This window comes from Schistosoma mansoni (genome assembly GCF_000237925.1).
Source record: "Schistosoma mansoni, WGS project CABG00000000 data, supercontig 0136, strain Puerto Rico, whole genome shotgun sequence".
Lineage (NCBI taxonomy): Eukaryota > Metazoa > Platyhelminthes > Trematoda > Strigeidida > Schistosomatidae > Schistosoma > Schistosoma mansoni.
In genome coordinates this window covers 205,104-221,064 of record NW_017386039.1, presented here as the reverse complement: position 1 = coordinate 221,064, position 15,961 = coordinate 205,104, and the positions used below count along the sequence as shown (strand labels likewise).

The 15,961-nt window shown below is 39.4% G+C and overlaps 1 protein-coding gene across 1 annotated transcript in view; it reads right to left on the bottom strand.

The window, feature by feature from the left end:
• Smp_019790 (tyrosine kinase) overlaps positions 1-11,304 on the bottom strand; it is a gene marked incomplete at its 3' end in the record, with an annotated part of 28,984 nt that extends 17,680 nt beyond the window's left edge. The window contains exons 1-6 of the mRNA XM_018789097.1: positions 11,114-11,304; positions 10,866-11,076; positions 9,258-9,435; positions 5,247-5,364; positions 3,411-3,811; positions 3,136-3,325 (exon numbers count right to left, since the gene is read on the bottom strand). Of these exons, the coding sequence (XP_018646463.1) occupies positions 3,136-3,325; positions 3,411-3,811; positions 5,247-5,364; positions 9,258-9,435; positions 10,866-11,076; positions 11,114-11,225 (1,210 nt within the window). The 5' untranslated portion in view covers positions 11,226-11,304. The remainder of the gene's footprint in view (positions 1-3,135; positions 3,326-3,410; positions 3,812-5,246; positions 5,365-9,257; positions 9,436-10,865; positions 11,077-11,113) is intronic.
• Positions 11,305-15,961: the final 4,657 nt, after the last annotated feature.

The following is a 15,961-nucleotide window of genomic DNA, read 5'->3' as shown; positions in this document are numbered from 1 at the left end:
TTCAAGTGTGAAACAATCGCCAAAAAAGACGAAACTCTTATCTGCTCTCAGCCCAGACGTTTAGAACGATGGGCGGAATACTTTAAGGAGCAGTTCAACTGCCCTAAAGCTACCCACCATTTCAAAACAGCCTGAATAGAGCATTGAAGTAGGCCCCCGACTCTGGCTAAAGTTCAAAAAGCTATAGCTAATCTGAAATGAGGATGGGCAGCTGGTCCAGATGTCTTTAAATATGGTGGTCTAATTTTAGCGATTAGGTTGACTAATATTCTGGCTAAAATCTGGGAAACGGACGTAATCCCATCTGACTGGTCACAATCTCTGATTGTCCCAATATATAAGGGGTCAAAATCATCTTGTGATAACCATAGAGGGATTAGTCTGACAAACATAGCATCTAAAATATTAGCCTCAATAATTATCGGGCGCCTAACTAAGACTCGTGAACTGCAAACACGAGAAAATCAGGCTGGCTTCAGACCTGGTCGTGGCTGCATCAACCACATATTCACTACTCGGCAGGTTTTAGAGCAGATGATATAGCGCTGCCTGGTGAAAACGCTGATATAATGCAGTCCTTTGGTAGCACTGAGTAACAATGCGTTTTTCCACCTCCCAATGTAAATTATTACTTCATGACTGGCTTGCGTTAACACCAGAACTAAGGATAGGAAGTGAAGTAGTCGAATACGTCAACAACTTCACTTATCTGGGAAGTCTGATCAGTCCTGATGTGTTGGTGTTTGACGAAATCTCTGCATAGATTCTTAAAGCTCATTAGGTTTTTGCCAACCTACGTCACCTATGGTGAAAGCGAGACATCTGTCTGTCAATTAAGAGACGAGTATGCTGCACAGAAGTTCACTCTGTTCTAGTTTACGGCTGCAAAACGTGGCCAGTAGGAGTAGAAGATGCTCGTAAGTTACTCGTATTCGACCACAAATGTCTTAGAAATATTGCTCGCATCTGATGGGATCACTGGGTAAGTAATAGTGAGGCCAGACTAAGGGTTTTATGGAATGATGGTAAATCAGTTGATGAGGTGATGAATCTTCATCGACTGAGATGGTTGGGCCACGTGTTACGTATGCCTGAACACCGATTACCACGACGCGCAATGCTGACTAGTGTCGGCGATGGTTGGAAGAAAGTTAGTGGCGGCCAAACCAAAACATGGCATCAGTCCTTGAAGTCACTAACTTCTAGTCTGAGCCATGTTGGTAGATGCAGACTACCTGGTTGGGGTCCACGTGACTATCGTAACCATTGGTTGGAGACTCTGGGTGACATGGCTCAGAATCGATCACAATGGCGTAGGTGTATACACTCTTTATCTTCCCTTAAACCTTGAGATTAAAATTGCTTCATAACTTTTTTCCTTCCTATTCTATATCCTTATATACAACCTTTCTTTATATACTACCACCACTAAATTAATTACTTCTATGAATCCGGTGTTCATCTTGTTGTGCTAACGAGGCATGGCAACTTGGACCGATGCATATTAATCTGTGGAGGAATTTCCTAGGACATTTGCTCCATTCACTACAATATACAACTTGGTGTAAGTAGTGATTTTGCAATTATTAACCAACAAGAAGTAGGATTTAAAACTACAAAGTCTAATAAGTGTGGTGATTATTTATAGTTAAAGATTCGCTTAAACTCACTAACAGAAGTATACATGTGTAATAATTTTAACCGACACTTCGCTATAATAGTTAATTTTCAAAAATATAATCCGGAACAAATTAAATTTCAAATTTGTAGCGGTATGAAGTACTGTGTTTGTAACTCAATATGTCAACCAATTTTAAATAGTGGATCATCATTTTGTTTAATAATAACGCAATTGCCATATTACATAGAAAATGATAATTGCAATAAGCTTCGTCGGAGTACTAACACGCTGAAACCGGTTACATTATTTCAGTAATCAGGATGATGATAATAACGATAAAGCTTATTAATTACATTATGAAGTAACAAGATACAGTTATTTATTAAGATGTCAAATCAGTACGCTTAATCCACCAATGAGACAAAATATCACTCTCCTGGACGAACACCTCCCAAGAAAAAATATTATACAAAAGGTCCACTTTGAAGAAAGCCATATAGGTAAGAGCACAAGCTATTCATCTGGTTTTACACTGACTGTATTTAAAACCTTTTGAATCTTGGTGAGAAATATTGGTAAAAACAATTTCATGGCAAAATATACAACCACACTGAAATATCTGGAGAATACAAGTTTGAGACAGTCTATAAAGACGTTAAATTAAGACCACTGTGACAGTCAGTAAATTATATAAACGATGAAGAATAATGGACAAAAATGAGAATGGTCGAAACAACATTTGATATCCTTGAATATATCAAAAAAATGATAAGCGGACACTAATTGCTTGTTCAAATTTCAAGATATCGCCTCTACTGAGAAAAACAAGTCGTACAATTATAAAGAAAACGACATTTATATGTGAATCTCCAATAATACTGTATCATCTGTGCTGATTAATAGCATTTAAACCGAAAGTAATACTATATCAAAGATTTTGTATTCACATTAACTGTCTTCATTATATTTGGCAATAGAAATGTCAAGAAACAGGGAAATAATGCTAAAGAAATAGCGGAAAAGTTGTTAAAAACCATAACATTTAACTTGAATCATGACCAACGATATGACTGATCTGTCTATGCTATATTTCCTATACTATCAAGCGATAAGATTAAAACCCACTTTCGTCGGAGTGAACTAGGTAGCGCCGGAAATACATACGTAATACACGTTGGTGCATAAACCTGGAAGGCATTATTTTCCTTAACATTCGATTACAACGTCAAAATAAAGCTCCATATGTAATTCTTGTCAACTATGTTTAAAAAAACTACCAAATAAAAACTTCTTAAGTGAAAGTTAAGTAGTCTATTCTATTGACAGTTGTTATTTAGTTGATTTGACTGGAACTTACAAATCATAATCAGAGATATTTTGTATAAAATCGTGTACATCAGTGATAACTTGTAGGTTTAAATGCATCAAATTCACCTTTAAGGTGTGACCTGACAGTGATTTAATAAAACACGGCTGAGATGGAAAAAGACTGAGTATGATGAAGAACGTCTTACCATGGTCTAAATTCGAAACTACCCATTTCCCGTAGAAAGCGAAAAGTCCAGCAACCGTAAGATTTAGCTTTTTATTCCAACCTTTGGTCCACGAAACCCAACGAGTCGGAGACAAGCGAAGCCATTTGCAAGCAATATCTCTATATTGAGACCGTAGATCCTGGCCAGAGTTTGGATCCAAATGGTTAGCCTGGAAATATTGATTAAAGGAAAAGTAAAGGTATGCTTTTTAAAGTTCGCCTAGCAAAATTTAGTCTACTAAGAAAAACACTTACTGATTTCAGTAGGTCTTCATATTCCGACTGGGAAAAATGCATCCGGTCAACTAATTGATAAATGAGCGGCACAGTGCTCTTTAGCTTGGCCCATGATAATTTTGTAGCTTGTTGTGACTCAAACTGGCAAAATGAAGACTTCTTTGAATTCTGAATGTGGGACAAAGTGCCTGAATATTGTCGACTACAGTGATAAATCTTATCAAGCGCAGTTTTAATTACTGTTGAGTTTAAATGGTTTTTCTTCCCCAAAAAGTGTAGTCCCGAAGGTAAAGGAAAAGAGCCAAGTCCATGTGGATACCAATTAATGATTGACATGACAGGAGATGAAGAGTGTAAGTTTGGAAAGTGTGCAAACTCTTTAGATAAAATTTCCGATCCAGTAAAGTAACGGATGAACTCTAACAAATAAATGATATGGAAATATAATTAAAATTATTATGTTAGGACTTAGAAATAAAAAAAGATCATACCGAACCTTACGAAATATCTTAAGATATGTTTTGGATGTTAAAATTATTGGTAACTGCCGTACTCACAAAAGAAACCGAGAATCTTAACCATAGTGATCTCAGGGTCACGAAACTGAGGAATTTCCTGGTAAAACGAATCAGATGTTAGTGTCCGATGGTCGTAAAACGTACATCAACATCAACGATAAAATTTTTTTCGCAAGATATTGAAGATTACAAACAAATCACTTTAGTATCGGAAATAATGTTAATCTCAAAATTAAGAACAGATACAACCGAACTGATAATAATACAAATCCCATTCATCACAAGCTTTTGTTTGACTCAAGAACTATTGTCATGCGATTTACTATTCCTAATTTGTTCGTTATTTAATCTCCCCTATCGACAACCACTATTGGTTTATTCATGTATAATTATTATTATTCATTTCATGGTGTGATGCAGTCCATTGGGTCTGTATATATATAACGTCGGTTTGAAATATAGCTACATAAATGCCGGACACAAGAGCCAGCGAACAGTGGACTACCAGCCCAAGGTCGATGGTGCTGGCCGGGTGTGTAATTGGCCAAGTCACACTAAGCTATAGGATAAATAATAGAACAAATTAGAATCAGGATTATGATTGGTGGCTTGTTAGGTGATTTTGGTCAGTGGTCATGAGACATAATATTAGCCACTGAGTCACAGCTCCAATGTTTTGCTGTGCTTAGAGTCTGCAAGCTTTCGAATTAAGGCATCAATAACTGCCATAATATTTATTGCTTCTGTCTATATTAGTTTGGTTTTAGTAGACATACCACAAATGTCAGATGAGCTTACTACTTATGTACTCAGATCAGTAGTTTAACGCTGTTGCTTAAATTCAAGCAGTCTAAAATATTCCAAGTCGATTCTCAAAACGCAACTGGACCTGGAGAATTGCAAAATATTTCTACATAACTAATCTTTTTACAGCTCAGTTTGATAACAGATCATATCGAAAGTTTTTCTCGTAATAGACGTCGATTTAAGCTTGGTATTGATAAGAAACACGTCTTATCAGAAACAAAGCTCGATGTTCACCAGCCTACAACAACTGCAGTGTCAATAAGATATAGAGCTATCTTTCAGGGGAACAATTATGAAGCGCACCACTGGTATTACTTTACCAAGTGGTAGTAAAACTAAGAGAGTTAGTGGTCTTTTTGAAATACTGTTTACAACTGATGGGACTTAATTAGATTACGAATAAGTAGTGAGTAACAAAAGTAGATTGGTTTATGATTGCCTGTCCATGTATTTACTCGAAAGAACGAAGAATATCGATCTATAATAAAGTTTAATAAATACTACAGTACTGAAAGAGAAATAATCTTACCATTGCGGAATTCGGAAGCATAGCATATATCCAGATCACATTCTGATTGAACTGCAGTTTGTGATAACGGAATTTGAGAATGAGTTGGTCTATGTTTATCACGACAGTCAGACTGTGTCTGCAAAAAAATTGATGTATTATTCTTAACTAAGCTTTTTGTAAAGAAACTTAACTGGAAAATGCACGGTACGTAAAAGTTATCTAGATGAATGGATAACAAAATAAAAATATCTCTATAGTCCGAAGCAAAACTAGAAATTTTACATACCGAAGGCTAAAAATTAGCATAAAGCTGTATAGACGGCAATGTCATGGATATTAAACTACTAGATCATTTTATACAGGAGTGATCACTAATCATTAACATCCAATCACATTTTAATTCATTTAAGTTTTAATAATCATTTGAAAATTGAACTTAATAGCACATTATTTGAGAATTTAAGGACAAAAAATACGCGAGTGGGCAGCATGGTGATCTGTTTTCAAGTAAATATAGTACGTTTAGCGTTCTCTGATTTCTCAAACTGACAGCACTGTCACACAAATCTTAGTCTTCAACGTGGTACGTCTAAGAACTGAAGACATTTGCCTTCCGATTGTATACACCAGTTTAATGTCTTGGTCTGCTTCATCTCAGCATTTTTTTCAACCTACTCTTACGTTAGCTGACATTGCGTATCAATGTAGGTAACAGACAGACATGTGTAACATATGATCAAACAAGTCTCATTAGTTGACTTATCATGTTTACACTGTATTTGTATACTATACGAATAACTCATTTTGACACTTCTATACAAGAGCCACGCTTTAAAGATATTTACACTGAAATACTACTATCATTGTATATATGAAGAATTTAAGCATAGTTTCAAGACGGACTAACCAGTAATAAGTTGCACGGAGCCCAGTGAAACTCAATATTTATAAACGGAATGTTTGGTGAAACTTGCAGAGGCTTTACTCACCTTTTTTCATGGAGTCGTCTAAATACATCTAATGAATATCTACAAGTTTTATGGTGTAAACAGCTACAGCAGAACACAATAGAGTTTGGCATTTGAATGATAAGGCACACGAAACAACTTTTTTACAATAATTCATTTAGGTTTGTCACTTATAATGAACGTCAAGCCTGTGCTAACGGGATATAAATTAGATTAAAGCGTCCCGTACGGAATTGTGTTAGGGCACGCTGGTTGGCTATTTTCTAACCAATCAGCGCTAGAGGATCCCCGGATGAGACTCTAGAATATTCATATGTAAAAATTACAAATATACTGTTTTTCTTATTGTGATTCATATTTCCATTCAAACTTGTTATAAAATTGCGTTTCTGTTCAACCGTGTTCTGGTTCGGGGACTTGTCAAGTGAAGTAGTGTCAAAGAATAATAAGCAATATGAGTAGCTGGGTCGTAATAAGAAAAATCCTAACACTCGATCGACAGTAGGTTATCATATAACATTAGCACGACAAAGCGAAACTATTGAGGAAATCAAAACAACTGTAGTAGCAAGAATAATGAAGTAAAAACACTGAATATGACACAAGAAGACGAAATAAAAAAAATGATACGGGGAAAGGGATACTGAGAATCAATGTCTAGAATAAGACAAAGAATGAATAAATCAATGCCATTGCGACTGATCTTGAGCCATGCCACGCAACACTGCCGTCCGATAATCGCGGTTATAGTGCATCTTCAGACAAGATAGTCCGTACTTACCAAAATGATCAGAACAAGAATCAAAGACTGAGCAGATATTCACTAGCATGCGGAACTCCTAGAGTGGGCTAAGTTGATAAGTGTTGCATGCAGAGCAGTCCACAAATGCATCCCAAAGAAAAACTGAAATCAGACAGGGATATCTACTGTGGCCTTTTCTTTTACTGCTAATTGTTGGCCGGATCATTAAGACCTTCATATCTCGGAAAACGACAGAATACAATGGACAACTTAGACGCAATCGGACGACTTCGACTTTGTAAATGATTTAGTCCTGCTATCGCATACACAGTCAGTGTCGCAGCGGGTTCCACGGAAGTAGGCCTCAACATTCACAACAGTAAAAGTAAGACCCAAAGTTAGAGTTTCCAACACTACCTTTTAATTGTTTCCATTGTACGGACTAAAGCTTGGAGGACCATCACCACCGCCACTACAGAGAGTACAAATATTCATAAACAACTGTATATACAAGATACTTCAGATCTATTAGCCGGAGGCCGCCAGCAATAACATACTGCGGCAGAGAAAAAGCGTGATGCCGGTCGACGAGAAAGCCAGAAGACGCTGGAGATGAATAGTAAACTTTGTGAGAACCCTCAGACTCCACTACAAGGCAAGCCACAACTTTGAATCCCCCAGCCCCCAAACGCCCTGTTACTGCCCAGAGTGGGGAGAGTTAGCTCTCCCTCTCGAAATGCTCTCACATGACCACGCGCAAACAACCACTGCCAGGGAAGTCCTACTCACTGCCTTCTCGTGGCGGGGGTGTTGTTGACGAAATTGAGAGAACGAAAAGCGAATGTCCGGCACTTTAACCGCGTTAGTGGACACGAAAGCTCCACCTAAGGGAGTTGGAAAACCCTGAGTCCAAACCAATAATGCATGTGAGCTCCAGTATCCTGAAGGAACAAACGGCATATGAAACAATTGTTGGTCACCGGCTAACATGGGAGTGAATCTCCTTACGTTGTTCCACTGCCTTGTGGTATAGACCTTTAGGTCAAAGGCTCGGGATGTGACCCCCTAAGAAAACCACCTGTTTCGGTTTGGGCACCCGGGCAGTATCATAGCCCTCACACAAATCAGATGATTTTAGGGAGATTGGATGGTGATTCTACAGGGCCCGTCCTACTTTATGGCAGTGAAACATGGACGATAAGAGTAGAGGATATTCGTAGGCTACTAGTTTTCGACCATAGGTGTCTTCGAAGCATTGTTCGTATATCCTGGGACCACCGGGTAAGTAATGCAGTTGTTAGGAAACGGGTACTAGGTAAGGATGGCAAATCGATTGATGAAGTAGTGAAACTTCATCAGTTGAGATGGCTGGGACACGTGTTACGTATGCCCAACCACCGACTGCCCCGAAGTGCAATGTTTCATGGTGTAGGAGCAGGTTGGAAGAAAGCTAGAGGCGGTCAGACCAGAACGTGGCACAAATCCATGAAGTCACTGACCAGTGGACTGAGCCATGTTGTTAGGTGTAGACTACCTGGTTGGGATTCGCGAGATGATAGCAACCGATGGTTAGAGACCTTGAATGACATGGCTCAAATCGTTTGCAATGGCGAAGGTGCATCCACTCTTTGTGTTCTACGAAATTCTAATTCTCTGAATTCCTCATGTCCCTATCCTTTTTCTCTTTCTAAATTTATTTCACCGTATTATACTCCTTCAATAACATCTTCAAACCCTAAACTTTCACATAATGCTTATACTCTTACTACTTCTAACTCTATGGGATTTGAATCGACAACTTCCTCTCCGTGCTAATATGGTATGGCAGCTCGAACTGATGTACGTACGTACGAAGTTCTACGCTGTGACTGACTGACAGGGCCCTGAGAAGGCTCATATGGGACAATTTACGAATAGACAGACGGAATGAATCTGCAGTGATTCACTAGGATCTTAAATACGGATTTCCAAGATACAACGAGTAATTGTCGAGACTTTCTGGAGTTGTCGCCATACTTGTCTGCTGTTCAGCCTGAATCAAAGTACGAACGGTGAAGTAAGCTACAAGTTCCACACACGAATGCAAAATAATTGGATTGAATAACAGAGATAATTCTGATACATCACTGTCAAAACGTTCTGATTTAGATATAGTTTGACGAAATAATCATACGAAAATATCAAAGGTGTTCCAATTAGCTCAAGTTACACCCAATCGAAAGTAGTATTAAATCACGTTATTACGTCTTAAAGATTTAGTTGCTGTGAAAGACCACATTAAATCCAAGACGTAAAAGGTGAAATTAATACACAACAAACCTCTGTCAATGCCGAAACCTGTGACATAAACTCTTCCCTGGAAGAAATAGCCCATCGGTTAGTTGGACCTAATGGTCCATTATCGATCACTCTATTATGTGGGACCCAAGAACTTGTTATCGTTCCCAAAGACAGCCATAATTCAAGATTTATGTGGACATCCGGTAATTTGTAACAGCTGAAAATAACAATTCAATGGTATTCACGTACAAAACAAACTAGTTCGCATTTATAATTAAAAACTAGGATACAAAGCATCAAGGATAATTGATTTGAAAAGATGCAAAAAATCAGTTCGTGTGTAATCATAGGACAATGCTAATCATCAGCAACGGATCATATGGAAATTGTCATCACGGTTGTGCTAAACCAAACGGAAATTACATTTCTGTTAACCATTTATATGAGTTCACACAACAAGTATATGACGAAAGCTTTTCACATATTCAGATAGCCTAGAAACAAAGTTCTCACACCTGATTTTATTTATATAAACACAACATTTGTACCGAGGGGCACGCAAACATGTATTCAACTGACTACTAACACAATAATCTGATAATCCTCTTTACAGGAAGCTTGAAAAACTGAACAGACTCATACAGTTTGTTATTTAGTTAGCCTTCCAAAGTACTAAGTCCAAAAGGAACTTCGGCAACTAATAGTTGTCTGTAACATTTAAATAAACGATGTTTGATTTTGTAACGCATTCCAAAAGATTCGTATAGATATGAATGATAATGAATTTGAACTTCACTTTGCGAATGGATTTACAATACTATCAGGGTGTAAGCACCGTGGGAAGTGAAATTTAGACTTGTAAACCTGCACAACACACAACTGTTCTCTTGACGCGTTCTTATGCCCATGAAATATTCTTGTAATTGGAGAACATCGCCAAGAATGTATCTGGACTAAACAAGTTGTGTAAAAAGTGGATTTACATGAAATTCTAATGTACAAACGTCAACAAGTGCCAACTAATAAAAAATAAGAACAATGTTAACATTCCACAATTAAAACAACAGGTTGTAAATTCTGGTCGCTAGGTATCTCGAGCTACATATCATTTAGCCATGAAGTATGAATACAGTATTGTAAAGTACCATATGACCTTGCCACGTGGCACTTAAAGACCCTCAACATTTATGTCTATCGTGCAGTTTGCTAGTGCTTGGACAGGTCCACTATCAAAGACCGGGTACGTTTTGTGCCAACCAATTACTATCAAAACATCCCAACTACTCAAATATTCTTCTGATGAATTACGCCAGAAAGTGGCATCTTTACGTTCTTCCACCACATGTATGCCAATATATATGGTTACACTCCTTATGTGCATAGTAACATAAGTCGGTTGGGAAACAAACTAGTGAATGTTGTTTAGGTTTTAGTGAAAAAAAACATACAATGTTAAAATTTGATCTCATGATGATACATTTATTTAGCACAATCCTGAGCACATGCGATGTTCACACTCATCAGACATATAAATCTATTTAGCTCTAAAATCTGAGTTACGCACAATCTCACTATGACCGTTTACGGTGAATTCGTATAGAAAACAAAATGAAAAACTAAAGCTTGATCACATAATTTTTCACTTACTTAGAATCTTTACAATCTAATCTACTAATTGCTAGTCTAGGATGATCCGTATCCTGTTTGACAAATTCGATAAACTGATAGCCAAGTCTTTCACGTGCCAATATCTCAAATATGTAGTTAACAATCCAATGGGATGATCGGTTTGTGACTTCCAGCTTTAGACGAAGCTCCTGGTTGTTAAAGTGAAAAGATCTATTCCATTTCGATCGTTCTACGGAATGCAATTATAATAAAGTTGATTACCGTACCTGACATACTAAGACATGAGGGGGTGGGTGAATTTGAGTCCAAACAGCTACCGAATGTGATTAAGACAAGAAAAACAAGCCGATAGCTTAACTTGAAAATAAGACGATCCATCTATTTATGATATCCACAGACCATTTCCCCCATCTTAAGCGAAACCTGCAGCTTCGAGGAAACTTACATGATTATTCACACGAACCTAAAGAAGACACCAATAAGTTATGTTACGAAATTGGTTGAGAAAAATCCGTCTTAAAAAACTTAGTTTGCATGATTATATAAACAGATGAAAATTATCCAGAAATAGCACAGATAACAGGGATGTAACTAACCCAGCTTTGAGCTGGGTTGATGATTCTACTCTCTTGCTCTAAATAATTAAACTGGATCGGTATATGAGCTTATGGCCTAATGGTTGAAAGTCATCCTTCGCACCTTGGATTATGTTCAAGACACATGCTTTCAGTTGTAAATTGAAGGGGAAAACTTGTTTCTTACATACTGATCAACTTATACCGCTCATGGCATAGATAAGTAAGGCCCCCAAATGCCCTGTTACTGCCCAGAGTGGGGAGAGTTAGCTCTCCCTCTCGAAATGCTCTCACATGACCACGCGCAAACAACCACTGCCAGGGAAGTCCTACTCACTGCCTTCTCGTGGCGGGGGTGTTGTTGACGAAATTGAGAGAACGAAAAGCGAATGTCCGGCACTTTAACCGCGTTAGTGGACACGAAAGCTCCACCTAAGGGAGTTGGAAAACCTTGAGTCCAAACCAATAATGCATGTGAGCTCCAGTATCCTGAAGGAACAAACGGCATATGAAACAATTGTTGGTCACCGGCTAACATGGGAGTGAATCTCCTTACGTTGTTCCACTGCCTTGTGGTATAGACCTTTAAGTCAAAGGCTCGGGATGTGACCCCCTAAGAAAACCACCTGTTTCGGTTTGGGCACCCGGGCAGTATCATAGCCCTCACACAAATCAGATGAGACTTTTGTGGCGCATATGTATTTGATTCCCCTTTGTACCAATATCTATGTGCTTAAATAAATAAGACTCGGTTTCAAGAGGAATGATAACTTATTTTTGAAGCTAATGCGATTGCAACAGAGCAGGCATAATGTGGAGCTACAAAGTTATGGATATTAATGGGTTATGTTCCCTAACAAAATTACGTTGGTCTCTGTTGAAACAGTAGAGACTGAAGGACATACGAATAACTCAGATCACTTCCATTTGACCAGTATGATGGGTTGCATTGAATTATCAGTAACTTTGTTAGCGATCTGTCTAAAACAGGTGGAAACAGGCTGTGCTCCTCACATCGAATCGAAATTCATCTCGATATATTATGATTACTGAAAACGGGTTAACTTGTACAGTATCTAGTAGGCCAATACATTGGTATTAACTTGTGTCAGGGTTTCCATGTGACAGAAATTGATGGAAATTTTTCATGAAAGCTTCATCCTCGCTCGAGTCGAATCTTAAAGATTAGGCAGTTACAACATGAGAAATCCACAATTCTATGATCACGTCTATTATTAGAGCAGTACTAATTTTGAAGACCATAATTACACAACCTCATCACATACGTACTGTCACGAATAGTAGCTTGTAGCACTGAACAATAACCAAATATACTTCAACCATCTTTTTTGCATGTAAGTTTCTACTACTACAACGGTTTTTAATGACTTCGAAACCTCGTAGCTTACTGTTTTTCTCGAACGTACAGTCGAAAACCACAAACATGTACACCCATTGCAAGATATGATGTCCCTTACTCCTTATATGGATGTAATAAGTACACGCTATCCACACATATGAAAGTTTTTCTTCGCCTACTTGTGTGAAACTCGTTAGCGCTAGATTAGAAATCTTGCTTGTAAAGCCTTTAATAGATGAAACGATGCTGAGAACAATGTCTAGGTCGGCATATGAACCAATTGTTGGTCATCGGCTAACATGGGAGGGAATCTCCTTACGTTGCTCCACTACCTTGTGGACTAGGCCTTTAGGTCAAAGGCTTGGGAGGTGGCCCCCTAATAAAACTATCTGCTTCAGTCTGGGCATCCGGGCAGTATCACAGCCCTCACGCAAATCTTATGAGATGACAATTACTTCATGGTATACTATGCTCGCTGGAATTAGAATTCAGACAATTCTAATTCACTTCATAACACACATTTTCATTATTATAAGTATTATTATCTTCACTTTTTATATACTACGTCACTTATCTTCCTCTATTCCCACTTCATGTACTCCCATTTTTCAACTTATGCAGCAGCTCGTCCATGGTGGAAACTTTGTTCTATCTAAACGATCTCCAGTCACTGTCTGATCAAAAGTGAATGCTTCCACCGAACACGAATACCGAACCAGTCGTTCGAGAACCACATACACCATTCAAAATGACTTCCATCAGCGTTCGCACACTAATGAGGATCAGACAACAGTTGGGGCTGGCTATGTCTTTAGAAAGTCTTAATATCGATGTTTAATGTCTATCCGAGACCCATATTCTAGACTCTGGTGAAGTACTACAAATTCGCTCTCTATATGTCGCTTAGAAAAGCATGTTTCACGTGCGCTTATCTAGGGGCTTAGTGGCACCTTCGTCTGGTCTTGCTGGCGTTGAAGTCGCACTAAGTGCTAGAGCTGAGGCAGAACTTTATTTATTTATTTGAACACATAAATATTGGTTCAAGTGGCACCAGATAGAAAGGCGCCACAAAAGTCTCATCTGATTTGTGTGAGGGCTATGATACTGCCCGGGTGCCCAAACCGAAACAGGTGGTTTTCTTAGGGGGTCACATCCCGAGCCTTTGACTTAAAGGTCTATACCACAAGGCAGTGGAACAACGTAAGGAGATTCACTCCCATGTTAGCCGGTGACCAACAATTGTTTCATATGCCGTTTGTTCCTTCAGGATACTGGAGCTCACATGCATTATTGGTTTGGACTCAGGGTTTTCCAACTCCCTTAGGTGGAGCTTTCGTGTCCACTAACGCGGTTAAAGTGCCGGACATTCGCTTTTTGTTCTCTCAATTTCGTCAACAACACCCCCGCCACGAGAAGGCAGTGAGTAGGACTTCCCTGGCAGTGGTTGTTTGCGCGTGGTCATGTGAGAGCATTTCGAGAGGGAGAGCTAACCCTCCGCACTCTCGGTAGTACCAGTGCATTTGGAAGCAGGCAGCACTAATTAATTGGATCCCCATCAACAGTTAGTTATGTGCTGTTAGATTAGAAAGCTCCATCAAAGTGAGAAGAAACCAGAGTGAGAAATGATGTCTTTTTGTCATCGCCTATGCCCCGACAGATTGCAGCCCGGATGCAATTAAGGATGAGTTCTACCACCAGTCAACTGTTCTTCTCCAGAAAGCGCGTTCGACAGATATGTTGAGTCGGCTTCCGGAGAACTCTAACAGAGCCTCCAGAGGCTCATAAAGAGCCCCAAACAATCAGAGTACGATAGAACATTCTAGAGTTCCAACGTGGCATGCTACTATTGGTCGGTAGCAATATATGTCGTTAAATGGATTGGCTGAGATAGGATGTCGATTTAACATATGCTAACATCTATAAATACCTATGATTTTCTGTACAAAAATGAACCTTGCAGTAAAGTGTTTCTCTGGTACTCGTGTCTTCTCTCTGGTGTTCAAGTCGCTGAGTAGTGCTAGCCCTGGGGTTATCGAAATAGCTTAGGATCCGAATAAAGCGTTCAACCTACAAGACATAACAAGATATTGTAGTACTAGCCGGAGACTTGAATGCTCAGGTCGGGCGTCTAGGCACAGAAGAGAGTCGTCTGGGTGGCCGATAGGGACTTGTTGGTCGCAGGACAGATAACGGGGACCGTCTACTGCAACTGTGCACAGACTACAACCTGTTTCTGGCTAGCACTAACTTCCGGAAGTCATCGCCGGTGTGCCACCTGGCGTCCTTCCTTTGCAACTCTAGCCTGGACTCAGATTGATCACATCGCGATCAGCTATCGCTGGTGTGGTTGTGTACAAGACTGCCGCTCCTTTTGGAGCATCTATCTGGTCTCTGATTATGCCCTGGTCTGCGCCAATCTTACCTTACTTTTCAGTGGTCAACGAATTGATCGTCATCACCAGGTTGTTATCGGCAATTTAGTTGCAACTAAGTATCGAACCGAGCTTGTTTTTAGGCTGGCTATCATCCCGCCATAAAGTATGGATGAGCATTGGTTGCAACTGCATGACGCCATGAAAATGGAGAGTAAAGTAGCTTGCGGCTTCGCAAAACGTCCCGCTTATAAGCACTGGCTTTCTTCAGGTTCCTTAAAGCTGATCGAAGCCCGTCGGTCTACTCCGGGTGACCGTGAGTTTGACCATAAACGAAGGCTGCTACGAAATGAAATTGAGCAAAGCTTGCGTAAGGACCGAGAAGCCTGGTGGTTGGAGCGTACTAATGAGCTGAAAGCAGCAACTGCATCTGATAACTACCGGAACCTCTTCCAACTCATCCGAGTCATTGGCAGCAAGAAGTCTGGAGTGAAACAATCGGTGAGGAGGACGGGACGCCAATCACTAACATCCATCGACGACTAGGACAATGGGCAGAATCCTTTGAACGGAAGTTCAACTGACCTGTTGCTCCGGCAACATCGATCAGATTGTTCTGTCCTCCATGTTCATTGACGACTGCCCCACCAAATGAAGCGAAATCCCGCAAGGGACTCCATCTCGTTCAGTTTACAAATCTGCTCAGTGAAGTGGAACAGCATTGCAAACGGAGTCTGTAGTGATTCCTTGAAAATGACTAGCAGGGTCTGTATTATCTATTATGAACTAACTATTTACAGTTTTTCT